General features: G+C 35.3%; 1 protein-coding gene and 1 pseudogene across 1 annotated transcript; both read right to left on the bottom strand.

Annotated features, from left to right (window-relative positions):
- Nucleotides 1-962: 962 nt before the first annotated feature.
- LOC140036553 (large ribosomal subunit protein eL33w-like) lies at nt 963-3247 on the bottom strand. Its single transcript, XM_072078393.1, has 4 exons — nt 3093-3247; nt 2742-3006; nt 2602-2644; nt 963-1220 (listed from the first exon to the last, which is right to left on the bottom strand). The coding sequence occupies exons 1-3, from the start codon at nt 3122-3124 to the stop codon at nt 2603-2605; spliced, it is 339 nt and encodes a 112-aa protein (XP_071934494.1). The 5' UTR covers nt 3125-3247; the 3' UTR covers nt 963-1220; nt 2602.
- Nucleotides 3248-5748: 2501 nt separating this feature from the next.
- LOC140036552 (actin-related protein 5-like) lies at nt 5749-10661 on the bottom strand (annotated as a pseudogene).
- Between the last annotated feature and the right edge of the window lie 3011 nt (nt 10662-13672).

The raw sequence follows: 13672 nt of genomic DNA, 5'->3' as shown, positions 1-13672 counted from the left end.
TAGTAGATCGGCAATTTGAGTGCTTGGGTATGGATATTTCGGTGAAATTGCAAAAATCATCTATTAAACCTCATTCCTCTTTTCCTTTTTTTCCCTTGAGATTATCCTTATTCCCTAGTTTGCATGTACCGTTTAAGACCTGCTCTAAAGAACTAATAGCTTATTGTCCTTTATTTTGTGAATCATTTATTTTTTTCCTCTTTATATTTTCATAAATTTTTGGAACAAATTCTTTGGGGAACAAATTCTTTGGGCTTCTCAAATTTTGATAAACTTAATTTTTCTTTATTTCCTAGAAGAATTGTGATCTATTTCTTTGAAATTTTGTTGTATTAGTGCCAAATCGAAGCATTTGGCTTGGAGGCGCCTCCATAATTTTTATCTCCAAGGCCCACTTAATTGCGCACGAAAACACAGGAAAAGAAGAACTTCGGGTTTACATGAACATTTTAGGACTTTCATGATAAATATTTGCTCATTTATTGGAAACATGATTATGTGGTCAACGTTATAGAACAAATGGTAAGGGTGTGATAGTTTAGAAATTTTGAGCTTGGGGGATGAATTTGTAATTTGATCACACCTAAGGGGCTGATTGAAATACAGAAAAAAATTGAGGGAGGTAAAGGTAATTAACCTGTTAAGAAATTGTCAAAAGAAAGAGGTAAAAGAGTTCGAAAGCGGGCCAACAAAAAAAAAAAAAAAAACCACCTACCGACGCAGACATACCTTCCAGTATAAGAATTAAGAAGCCGCACTTATTATTCACTATAGAGTCTCTTTAGTTCAACAATTTTCTTGGGAAAAAGTCGAGGAAGAAGAGCTATCGTTAACAGATTCGCGTACCAGATGTAAACAAGAACCGGGTAGGAACGTTCCCAACTGATTTGATCGACAGCAAATTACCGAGAAAATCAGAAGGAAGCTAACCTCAAACAATACCCACAGTCACATCATGAAGAGACGAATCAACAATAATTCTGGTTGACTAACGATCAAAAACACCCAAGTGAAAAAGGATAAATCCAAACAATCAAAATTTGTCTCATCAGATTGCATGCTCAATTCATAGAATTAAACAAACATGATAAATTCAGAGACCAGGGTAAGTCCACAAAAAAAGGGGTATATTTTGACTCTAAATACCGTCCTTCAATCACCAATGACCTTCTAAAGCCACCAATGACCTCAAGCAGTCTGCTCCTACTTTTGCTGGAACACTGCAACAACATAAGAAAACTGTAAATGTCCAAACAAATGACTAGTAGCCAAGCAAATAGTCAAAAACGACTCCATACCAATTTAACAAAACCTAATTCATGGCAACACTAAGAATGGAAACAGTAGAAACCGATAATGATCACAAAAATCAGGAGTAGCTTCTGAATGTCTAGTGTACCACTCCACGGCATGGACGCAGTTATCAAATTTCAGGAGCTCCAACAAATTGCAAAAATCTAGTCATAGCCAGATGGAACAGGTCAAACATGGAAAATGTAGCATACATGCATATGAGAAACCCTCCGCAAGCTAAACATTACACATCAGTGCCCCAACAGCAGAACATCAAACTGTGTCCAAAAAGAAGTCAACTTAAAGCTATTGAATGCTAATCTAACTCATTATATTAAATTAGGATAAATCTGTGCCGATCAACAAAATTGCTTTCAACTGTGTCTGCAGTAACTTTGGATAACTTACACTGGGGAAGTTTCAAAATACTTGGAAACTAGCCACAGTGCCGTCTTTTCTAACATGCTTCCTGAAATTTGGAGGGGATATTACTTAACAAATCAAAGTCCCCTCATGAAAATTAACAAAATCTGTCCCTTTCACCCCCCACATGTTGTGCACACAAATCTCCATCAATTCTGCATATCTAACAGCCATATTTTGGATGAATTGTGTAACACAAACAATTTTAAGCATGATTGACATCCTCCGTATAGTCTTAAGATCCGCATCTTGCTCGCTCTCCCTCCACCCACATTTTTTGGTCATGTTCACCAGTAACCACACAAACTGTTCTCATGAAAAACTTCTCCATATTACCTCATCATTCACTAAAATGATGCATGTCTGAAAATTTAAGCCATAACTATAAATCTGGTAAAACTCAACTCCAACACAAGAAATCTGGTAAAACCATCCGCTACTCAAGCTGAGCTCTATAGCCTACAAATTTTAGTATTGCATAAAGACGGATGTGTAAAACTTCAAGCAAATTCTTCACAAAGACCAGCTCCTCCTTACAACCATTCTAACAAAGAAAGCTTCAAAAAATAGTACAAGCACACATCATTGTGAAAGGGAAACCACTTATAAAAGCAATATGAGGAACAAAAATTAATTGCGACCACATATCTATATATACAGAATCCAACCCAAACAATCAACTCCAAATATCGACCAACCTTGAAGTTACTCATAATACCAAACTCTACAAGTTAGAGCATCCCGTAAACGACCCAAATTATTAAACTCTAATTCAGATATCGCAAAAGAAACATCTCACTGAAAAGTATAGGTAACAAATTTTTCACCAAAAAGCAACCATAAACATAACCTTGGAAAATTTTCAAAAAAGCGGATAAAGAATACCTTAAATATTGCTTGGGTACATGAAGACCCGAACCCTTGATCCCTGAAATATCAAAATATAGAAACATTCATTTAAGAAAAACAAATAGCAAACCAAATAGAAAAAATAAATAAAGGAACATCAGTACAGTTAGTATTACCATTGACTTGGGGGGCAGGTTGGACTTCATCTTAGCTCGGACCACGCCGCTGTTACCGTGAGGCCGGCAAACCTTTCCCCAAATGCAGCGGTAATGAGATCCATTCTTCTTAACCTTAGCCTTGTAGATGTATGCCATCTTCTTGCCGAGGTACCAAGCCACCTCCTCCTTTGTGTTCACTCCTTCGATCTGAATCAACGAAGTGTTCGGGTACTGGTTGGACTTCGACCTCTTGTATCCCAGTACGGTTCCTCTAACGTAAAGCCTGCAGGGTTAAACCCAAAAAATCAGGACAAAAATCAAATTAATGAATAAGGGGAAAATGGAGATGGAGTCGGAAAATTAGATGACCTGACGCGCTCTCCTTGGCGTCCCTTAACCATTTTCTGATGGGTGATGAGGGGCGGCGGGGAATGGGTGATGGGGCTGCTTGTAGCTAGCGATGGAGGAGTCCCAGAACAGTTGCGTTAAAACCCTAGGTGAGTCAATGATGGTTATATGTGTTGATGATAGGTATAATTTCAGAAACCCCCTTTAGATTTCTATCAATTTCGCTACCCTCCCCGGAATATTTGAAAATAGCACTTATTTTCCCTGTAAGTCATTTGGGCCCAATACTTGTCTCATGAATGATCAAATAACTTTACTATGCTTGCAACTTAAGAAGTATTACGTATTTACATGGAGAGAAACAATTTAGTCATTTGTACTAAATTAACCATGATTTTGAACATGAAAAAATTGAAAATCTTGAATACTAAATTTCGTAACGATGATTGTTAACATTTTAAAATTTTTTTATATTTTAATACTTCTTGTAATTTCTTTCACTTAAAAAAAGATTAAAATTTTCATCTAAATATTATTATTTCATAAATTTATTATAGCAATAACAAGATGAATGTGAAAATACACAAAAAATAAATAAAGTATTAAAGGATGTTTACAATTAGATTTATTCAATTACAGATAAAATGCAACTATACACAATCTATTCTTTCCTTTCTTTTTCAGAATATTCGGTGTTTCTTTTCTTTTTCTTTTTTTTGTATAAGTAACGCAAACAAAATGGTTAGAAAAAATTTTTTCTACTTTGATTTATTTGCTTTTCCTTTAAAATTGCACCCTTTTATTAATCCAAACGTTGCTTGAGATTTGATTTTTTTTAATTACAGATGATGAAAATTTCTTGTAAAACATGTGAAATAATAGACTCGTAAATTAAAGAAATAAATCAATAAAACATAGCATATTTTATATTTTTTTAGGAAAAATCGTTCAAAACACACCTTATATTTTGCAAAATGGATTTTTTGTTTCTCACTTTTAAAAGTGTATTTTTACGTCCCTTACAAATTCATATTTGTCAAATTTCATCTTTACCTAAATTTGAGTCTAGTTTTTAATTGGAATCCACCACGTGCTTTGCACGTGATCATTTTTAAGGACAAAATTAGCAAATCAAAATTTACATAATCTGATTGATAATATCTCACATTTCACAAAATGAATTGTTTCGACCCTCATATTTTATAAATTAAATTTTTTTATCCATCATTGATCATATATGCAAATAACTTTAAAAAGTAACTCATGTATATATGTCTATTTAATTTCACATGAACAATATAAATAGCATATAATATGTCTTTATTTGATTTCGTCTGAATGTAATATTCAAGTGAAATTAAATAGATATATAAAGGAGTTTAAAAAAATGTTAATTTTCTACTCATGTTCATTTTACTTTTATTCAAAAATTGAAAACAAAGAAAACATTTAGTTTTAAATATTATCAAGTGTTATATTGAATTAAATTTGAATAGAAAAAAGAAACGAAGGAAAAGTATGACAAAAGAAGTAAGTGATTGACACTTTTAAATTTTAAAACAATCACAAACCAATTAATTCAATTGTTGATCTTAAAAGTGGCGAGTCAAAATTTCATATTTAAAATACAATTTGTTAGCATGACTATAGAATTCGATTTACGACCGATTAATTAGATGACCTTATTATATAACTCAATAAATGAATTATTAACAAATGAGAAAAAGCCATAAATATTGAATAGATTCACATGGTGAAATCAAATAAAAATATATATTGATTTAAAATAAAATTATTATTTTTAAACCAATGTATATATCTATTGAATAGCATGTGTATAACTACACTTAGTCTACTTAGATGAAAGCAAATAAAAATACATTACATGCTATTCATATTATTTTGGTAAAATTAATTAGATTTAAAAAATCATTTGTACACATAGTCAATAAGGGATGAAAAAATTTATTTTATAAAATATGAGAGATGATACAATTTATTTTGTGAAATATGAGGGACAAAAAATTTTATTTTGTTAAATATGAGGAACTATGGATCAAATTAAGTAAATTTTAATTTGACAATCTTGTCCTTAAAAAATGATCATGTGTAAAGCATGTGATGGATTCCGATAAAAAACTAGTCAAAAATTTAAGTAGGGACCAAAATTGTTCAATATCAATTTGTAAGAAACGTAAAAATACACTTTTTTAAATGAAGGACGAAAAAATTATTTTGTAAAATATGAGGTACGTTTTGAACAAATTTTACTATTTTTTTATCATTAGCCATCTATTGTGAATTTTTTCTTTAAAAATATCATACTTTGTATCGTTCAATTTCTTTTCGAAATCTTTCAAATTCTAATATTTATAGTTAATTTGGATGTTTAGATTAGAAAACAAATGATAGAAAATGCTAAATTATGAAAGAAAAGAAAAGAAGAGAAAGGAAAAAAAATAGATTTTAATATTGTTTTTAAATTAAGGTAGGATAAGTGATGATTTTGGATATATATATATATATATATATGTTAATAAAAATTTATTCAGCACATATTTGAGAACAAAATTGACATTTAGAAAAAATTTTATTAGGCATTCTTAGTTTTTTTCAATGCTTTCCGCCCACATTTGGGCGGAAAATTTTGGTAACCATAATAGTAGGAGTTCATTTATCCAAATCAAATGCTTTCCATCATTTTCTACCCCACAAAAACTCCCAAATGCTACCAAAAGTGCCCTCGTACTTCCCTCGATCAAATGCAGCTGTTGTCAGGAGGCGCATCATCTCTCTTTGAGCAACATTCAATCTTTCACCGCGGCCCACACCTCCAGAACCATTTTGGTTCCCATTTGTGTTGTTGCCATTTGTCTTCAAACGTTTTCGCTGCTCCACTCTCTCAGAAAGCTCTGGGTATTTAGCACGTAAATCCTCCAAATCACGTCTGGCTTTTCTCTACATTCAGCAACAAAGCATAATGTAATGACAATACAACGTAAAAGAGACCACATATCTACAATATCATCAAGCAATGATTAGACAAGTTAAGCTTGCGAATCACAAACATACAAGCGCTTTTCCTCCTCCATTTTCATTTGCTTTTCTCTTTCTAATTCCTCTTCAATCCGCTTCTGTTTAGCTCGTTGTCTGGCCTCAGTTGTGGATTTGAGAAACAACTGCTTCCTTTTCTCTTTAAGCTGCCATGGAAACAAGAGTGAAAAATTTAGGCTCTGTTTGGATCTCCTATTTTTTGAGTGTTTTTCAAAAACTAGTTTTTCAAATACAATAAAAGTTACAACAAAGTATTCTAAAAGATAATCTAAAAATTAGTTTAAATTTTTTTAAAATTTTATCAAATATCTCAAAATAAAGTGCCAATAAAAAATATTTCAAAATATTTTCTAAAAATATTTTAAAATATACTTTAAAAACTCTGTTACAGCAAAGTTTTTCAAAAACACCTCAAAAAACAGCTAATCCAAAAAATTTCTGAAAGTTACGAACATTATATGAAAACAATACTGTGGTTCCAATTTAGCAGCCATTCACTGCTCTTGTATCTTGTTTAACTAGAAATTGCTGTGCAGTAGAAAATACCAAAATCAACAGAAACTATAAGACAAAGATCTGCTAGAACACATGGAATCAGAACACACACCTGCTCTGGTGTCAACACATTGTCAGGCACATTGACAAGATTATACTTGTCAGCCGTGGAAGCGTCCATCTTCTCCTCAGTTTCAACTTGTTCGCCCTTTGCTTTGCATAAAGATTGTATTGCCTTTGCCAGATTAGATTCTATTTCCTATTTAGAGGCATAGCCAATCTCTCTGAGAAATGCAGGAACATTATTCTCTTCAACCAGCTTCAGCTGCTTTAAGAGGAATTCCAAACCTCTAATGTCATTTTCAAGCTCATTAATTCGAGAGGACCTTTTTGCTTCAGCCATCTCCCTTAGTCTTTGACCCTGTCTCTCCTTTAGAGCAGCCTTTCTAGCTAGCTCTTCTTCTGAAGGTTGTTCTTCAGTTGGGAGTCCAAGGAAGCTGCCTGTACCTGGTCTTTTCTTCAGCTTCTTTATCCCCTTTCTGCTACAAGAATTGCGTAGATGATTGCAGAAGCAAAGCAGAATAGTTGCAGACAAGTCAAAAAGACCAAACGACACTACCTGAAATATTCGGACTTCTGATGTATAATCTGGTGCAATGTAACAGTGTTCCATCTTAAGGTCTTCAACTTTTTCCCATGTGAGCTTAGAACTGTTTAAAAAAAAAATAAGCGATCAAGACTACAAAACAAATGAAGAAAAGTTCCAATTGCATTTACAGAGGGACCGGCATTCTCAAGCTTACATGTGATGGGGATATTTAAGTGAAAGAAGCTGCTTCAGATAATCGGTAACATGGTATCCACCAACACTAGTTCGGCAACATGCTTCGTAAGCAGGTTCTCCATTTATGAACTGTGATAGGAAAAATGGATAAGAATTCAAACTTACACATATACATTGTAGACCATTGCAAGTTGTTAAGGTGCAGTACTTCATATAACACTAGGATAAGTATCAGAGACTGAATACATTAACTGGTATTACATGCAGGTGTTAATGTTTCACTTTGTTATTCTGGCTTCTTAATTGCCCACAGTAAACCATTGCTCAGCTATCAAACATTCCTAGTCCCCAGTGAGAAGGATGCTGCTCAATTTGGTTCTTAGCTCAGTGATTCATTTTCTTCTAGCTTGAGCCTTAAATAAGCATCTTGAGCTAAAATATTATATTCAAGGCGCTACATATGCCAAACACCAAACTCTGCAAACCTTGCACCACAAATAATCTCCAGCAGTCCATCCCAGACCTGTTGTTGCAGGGGTGTAGGGGACCACCACCACCCTACTTATCCAAGATATTACCTTTCCACCCCTTGAAAATTTGGAATTCTTCAAAATACTCCTTTACAAAATTAAAGTATTGCCCCCGTATAGTTTGAGAATATTTATCACAAGTCAATTATAGGTTGCCCATTAAAAGTAAAATTTCAGCATCCTCCTATAAGCAACATGCGAACTACATGATGCTGTACTTGGCTGAATCCATGATGCCAAGCTCAAGCTTAGGTGTTTGGCTGGTTTGTAGGACGGGCCTACAGGTTGTGCATATCCAACGAATAATTCGACAAATACAGATAGATAACTAATTCTTTAATAGGTCATAGGCAAAGCATATTTGTGTTGACCTACAAAAAGTTAATGCTAAAATTCATGAAATTATTAAGGATGGGTGTACCCTACATGAACAACATGTTTCTTCCAGAAGAATATAATCTATTCAATGTTGGTCTTTTCATACTTAATACCAATAGTAGACTCAGTGGCACCAGATCAAGATAGTGACTTGGTATGGGCACTGAACTTTAGAATAAACTAACCTAACCTTTAATGGAACAGCAAAAGAATTGTGGCAGTGACGCATAGTTGAGATTTGTGATGGATATGTTTCTGTACTCACTGCTCCATGAAATTGGAATTATCCACAAAATCCCTATGAACTTCAGTAAAAACAAGTGAAGCATACCCAAATAGCATCACTAGTCATAAATCCTGAGCAAATTGCAAGACCATCACTATTACATATTCCAAGTTGTTGGTTGTACTTGTAGCTGAATGTGGCATCGACACCAAATGCTGCTAAAGGGAAAGTAAAAAGTAAGTGATACATTAAAATAGCAACAATCCAAGCACTCATGGCATCGGACCATATAAAACGAGAAATACAAGTACAATACGCTGTGACCATCGTGTGTCAATCATACTACATCCATACAAAGATAAAACATGCAGTTGACAATAATATTAAGAGTTTGCATCCATGTTTCACCGTAACTAAAATATTTGCCCAAACAAGCAGAAGCTTCAGTTAACTAACAACTGGCAAGCATACCTATTCAAGGAACTCCATAAGCCTCAAAAAGAAGTTCTGCCATTCTACAACGAGACTGGATAGCACACTCAGTGATCGAAACAGGATGGTCAATCCGTTCTGCCATCAAATCAACTACATGAATATTACCAATGCTGATATCTAAAATCAAGAAATTCAGTAATCAAATATGAAGCGATAAATATTGCAAAAAACATAAATGAAGTCAGACATCTACAAGCTGCACAAAAATAAACATGAAGAAATGAATCAAATTGACATAAAAAGCTTATTGTAAACCACAGCATTTTTGGGATGTCAACTATTGCCTGCTTGAACTTGCAAAGAAAGCTTGTAAATTCTTTAAAGAGATCAATGAAGACATTCAATGCTTTGAGCCCACAATATTTACCTTAGTTATATATAAAGTGCAAATCAGAATCTCAACTGCTTATGACACAAAAAGTCAACACGAAACATTAGGTCTGTACGAAATGTCACAAAAGTTTAATAAGTAAAACTAGGGGGGATGGATGCAATGACAAACAGATCTCCAGGAATAAAGCTACTATCTATTCACGCTATACAACATATATAGCTTTGCAAGCAAAATCGAATAATCACATAAAATATGATGACAGTAAGAAAAACCAGCAGCTTCCAAATTGATAAACCTCACATTGCATTTTACATCAGATCATACCAAAAAGAACTTTGATATAGCCGAGTAAAGAATTGAAAGGTGATGTAGCAGTACCTGCGACTGATCAGCACCTAATCGATCAAAACCGAAGTCAAGAATCTATACATGCAAGAAAAAACACACAACTCAGCAACTTGATCTGTGAACATAAAGTAGATGTAAGAAACGAAAATGTTTCAGTTTCCAATCAATGCAAAATAGCATCATACAAACATGTTGAAGGTAACTTGATGGAACATATATTTTTTTTTCAGAGATAACAACTGTTGTATAATCTAATCTATCCTACACTAACGGGGAGGGGGCGGACCTAAGGAGGTCCAGGGGTAACATGGAGGGGACTGAACCACTACCGGACCAGATGGGTGCACGACACACCCGCCTGGATTAAACGATGGAACATATTAAGATATCCAAAAATTTGGATTAACGAAAAGCTGAAAAAAGAAAAGGAAAATTACATTATGTGTCATGTATTCTGCCTTATTCTACATTCATCTACAGCCCCAATCAGAGTTTCTTTGTTATGTTAAACTTTACGTTTTGTAAGATATACAATTGCTATGACTGAAGCTAAGCGTTTAGGCGTTAATTAGTCAGTTCAGACTTGTATAAAGAGTAAGGTGGATTTCAGAGGAAACTGCTTGAATATCAAACATACTGCTTATATGACCGCAGGTAATATTATGTAAAGCAGTAAAGGCTAGAATGATTTGGGGCTTTTATATTCTTAACAAACTCCAAAGATTGGCATATGGCTAGTAAATACTCATAAAATCAAGATGGTAATTCACTGAGAACATTTCTACAAAATGACAGATATAAGTTTTGTGATGCAGATTGAGAAAGCAAGTTATCAATATGTAACACATAACACATGTTTCTTAGGAGTCTAACAAAGTACCGACTTTTAGTATCTCACCATTGACAAGGTGAAAGTAACTGCTGTGTGACGCATATGGACACAGAGGGTGTGCTTTATATCCTATTAGAATTATGAAACAAGTTGATCACCATTCTATAGTAAAGAGTATTCATTGGAGAATATAGAGTGAAAAGTTTCAGCAAGGTAACTTGAAACCCAGTTACTACTCAAAATTAACGAAACTTATATATTCTATTATCTCAAATTGAAAAACAACATTGCCATCAAAAGATGAACGAGGTCCTGAACGTGTGCAATCAAAATATCTTAGCAGCGTTGGGTTATGATCACCAACAACTGTGACTGTTTCACCTGCATTAGAAAGAATGCAGAAAAAACTTTTAATTGATGTAAAATCAAATTATAAAAGTTGAAGTTCGGAACTACGTGTAGATTCAAACATGTGAAGCTATCATTTTGAACCCATGAGTCCAAAACCTCTGCAATCTAAAACATGTGAATGCAGAGGTTTTGTTCTTTCCATTCAAATCATAAATTATAGGTTGAGTGGAACAGGAAAGGCCACAAATGTAAATACATAAATCATTTGACTGTATTAATTATACTCAATCTAGTGCTCCAGCAAAAACAAAGAAGCAGATATACTGACCTAGCATGCAATTATACGAATAATAAAAAAAAAAATAAAAGAATTCAATTACAGGAAAGCACCAAAAATTGAGGGTGGAAGACATTTGAAGCTCATTCATCTTCATCAAAAATCAAAACTTTGGTAAAAGAAATTTGGCAAGCACATGACCCATGATTTTTTGCTTATATTGAGCCAGTATATACAAGTGATATCCAGCCTACTGGTTAAAAACAAGTTTTCCATCATTCATGTCATGCTCAAATAGAAAAAAAAAAGAAGAAGAAGAAGATTGGGGAAAAATCTAGCACAATAGCATATTTAGTTCAAATCCAACTTCACAGGCAGAGAGATTAACATTGGCATAATGCCGAAAAAATTACACTAGTGAAAATTACAAATATATGTGAACATATGTATATCAAGAGATACCAGTGGTTTTATGACGAGGCCTACAATTTTTCGAAATATAACCCGAGGCTCATCCTGCCCAGCTATCATAAGACCAAATCATAATTGAAGGGTGTAATTTATCGGTAATTTTATCAAAACACAACTTCACAACGCAAATTAATCTAAGCAAACCAAAGAATCAGGGCTTTTGTTACCCAATGCGGAAATACGAACCGCCATTGTCGATGACGATGGGGACAGTTGAATCGAACTGGCTGTAATCCGTCTGCCTCTCTATCTTCTATATGAATGGCATTTTTCTTTCCTTTTCTTGTTTGGGGGTAATTACTGCAGATGTGGCAAGTGAACCCTAGTTATTTTCCCACCTCAACTGCAAATGGTGAAGAGGTTTTATGTGCAGAGAAAGAAGAACCTTTTCATGAAGCGGCTTTCCTATAGTTGACCTGGTGAGGGTGGACTGGTTCAGTTCTGCGTCCATGCCTCCTTCAAGTATACCAGTTTAATTGAACCGGCTAAGTTACTTTGAAATGCCTCCGGATTGAAGATTATTTGGAATAATTTTTTAAAAAATGAGAGTGCAGTAACTGTGTCTGAGTAACTTTGGATAACTTATACTGGGGAAGTTTCAAAATACTTGGAAACTAGCCACAGTGCCATCTTTTCTAACATGCTTCCTGAAATGTGGAGGGAATATTACTTATGAAAATTAACAAAATCTGTACCTTTCACCCCCCACATGTTGTGCACACAAGTCTCCATCAATTCTACATATCTAACAGCCATATTTTGGATGAATTGTGTAACACAGACAATTTTAAGCATGATTGACATCCTCTGTATTGTCTTCAGATCCGCATCTTGCTCGCTCTTTCTCAACCCACATTTTTTGGTCATGTTCATCAGTAACCACACAAACTGTTCTCATGAAAAACTTCTCCATGTTACCTCATCATTCACTAAAATGATGCATGTCTGAAAATTTAATCCATAACTATAAATCTGGTAAAACAAAAATCCAACACAAGAAATCTGGTAAAACCATCCGCTACTCAAGCTGAGCTCTATAGCCTACAAATTTTAGTATTGCATAAAGATGGATGTGTAAAACTTCAAGCAAATTCTTCACAAAGACCAGCACCTCCTTACAACCATTCTAACAAAGAAAGCTTCAAAAATTAGTACAAGCACACATCATTGTCAAAGGGAAACCACTCATGAAAGCAATATGAGGAACAAAAGTAAATTGCGACCACATATCTATATATACAGACTCCAACCCAAAAATTCAACTCCAAATATCGACCAACCTTGAAGTTACTCATAATCTAACTGTAGTGGGGCAAATCCACGCATGACACGTGTCAACTCGGCCAACGGCACGCGCCAGGTCGGTAATAAAGATCCCGCAGCCCCGACGTATCAGCTCGGATTAAGGGAAGAGCAGCTCGGCCATGGCCGCCGCCTCTCCGTAGGATGGGCCTGGTGGGCCGCCGCCTCCAAACCTTCAGGGGTTATCATATGAAACCCTAAGAGGACTGCGAACCCTAAGGGGACTCCTACTTCTACATGGAAACTACTACTTGATCAAGCCTATAAATACGTCACTACTCGACAATTCAAGATATGCCATTCACAGTACCCTCTACTGTTGTCTTACCCGTAAGCCCTACTGACTTGACCGTCGGAGTTATTCCGGGGACTTGAGTCCCGCCGGTATTCTCTCTTCATAGGAAAGCCCGTGCAGCTCTTTCCTCTTGTCGTAGCCAGGCCCCTCCAGCTCGGATCGCAGCAGCTCGGCTCGGACCGCGTTCTTGGCGATCGCATCAATTGGCGCCGTCTGTGGGAAACACGTATAACTCTTCTTTCGCGAATCATGCCAAGGACTAGGTCTCAGAGGAACGCTGACGGATCAAAAGGGACCGCACGAAGTGGCCGCCCCCAAAACCCCCCTCGAGGTCCAACACCTAGAGAAAGAGGGACGGGGCCCTCACGAATCCCGCCTGAACAGCTGGTTCAGACGGTGGCGGAAAACCTGCCCACTTTCGAGGCAATC

The sequence above is a fragment of the Coffea arabica genome, chromosome 2e, assembly GCF_036785885.1.
Source record: "Coffea arabica cultivar ET-39 chromosome 2e, Coffea Arabica ET-39 HiFi, whole genome shotgun sequence".
NCBI lineage: Eukaryota > Viridiplantae > Streptophyta > Magnoliopsida > Gentianales > Rubiaceae > Coffea > Coffea arabica.
The sequence above is the reverse complement of the archived record's forward strand: the minus strand, read 5'-3'. Positions and strand labels throughout refer to the sequence as shown.

Bases quoted from the DNA above. Each gene is read 5' to 3' on its own strand.
- LOC140036553 (XM_072078393.1), bottom strand. From the start codon at position 3,124: ATGGTTAAGGGACGCCAAGGAGAGCGCGTCAG. The intron at 3,007-3,092 runs GTCATCTAATTT...TTAACCCTGCAG, and splicing joins CGCCAAGGAGAGCGCGTCAG to GCTTTACGTTAGAGGAACCG. The intron at 2,645-2,741 runs GTAATACTAACT...TTGATATTTCAG, and splicing joins ACCTGCCCCCCAAGTCAATG to GGATCAAGGGTTCGGGTCTT.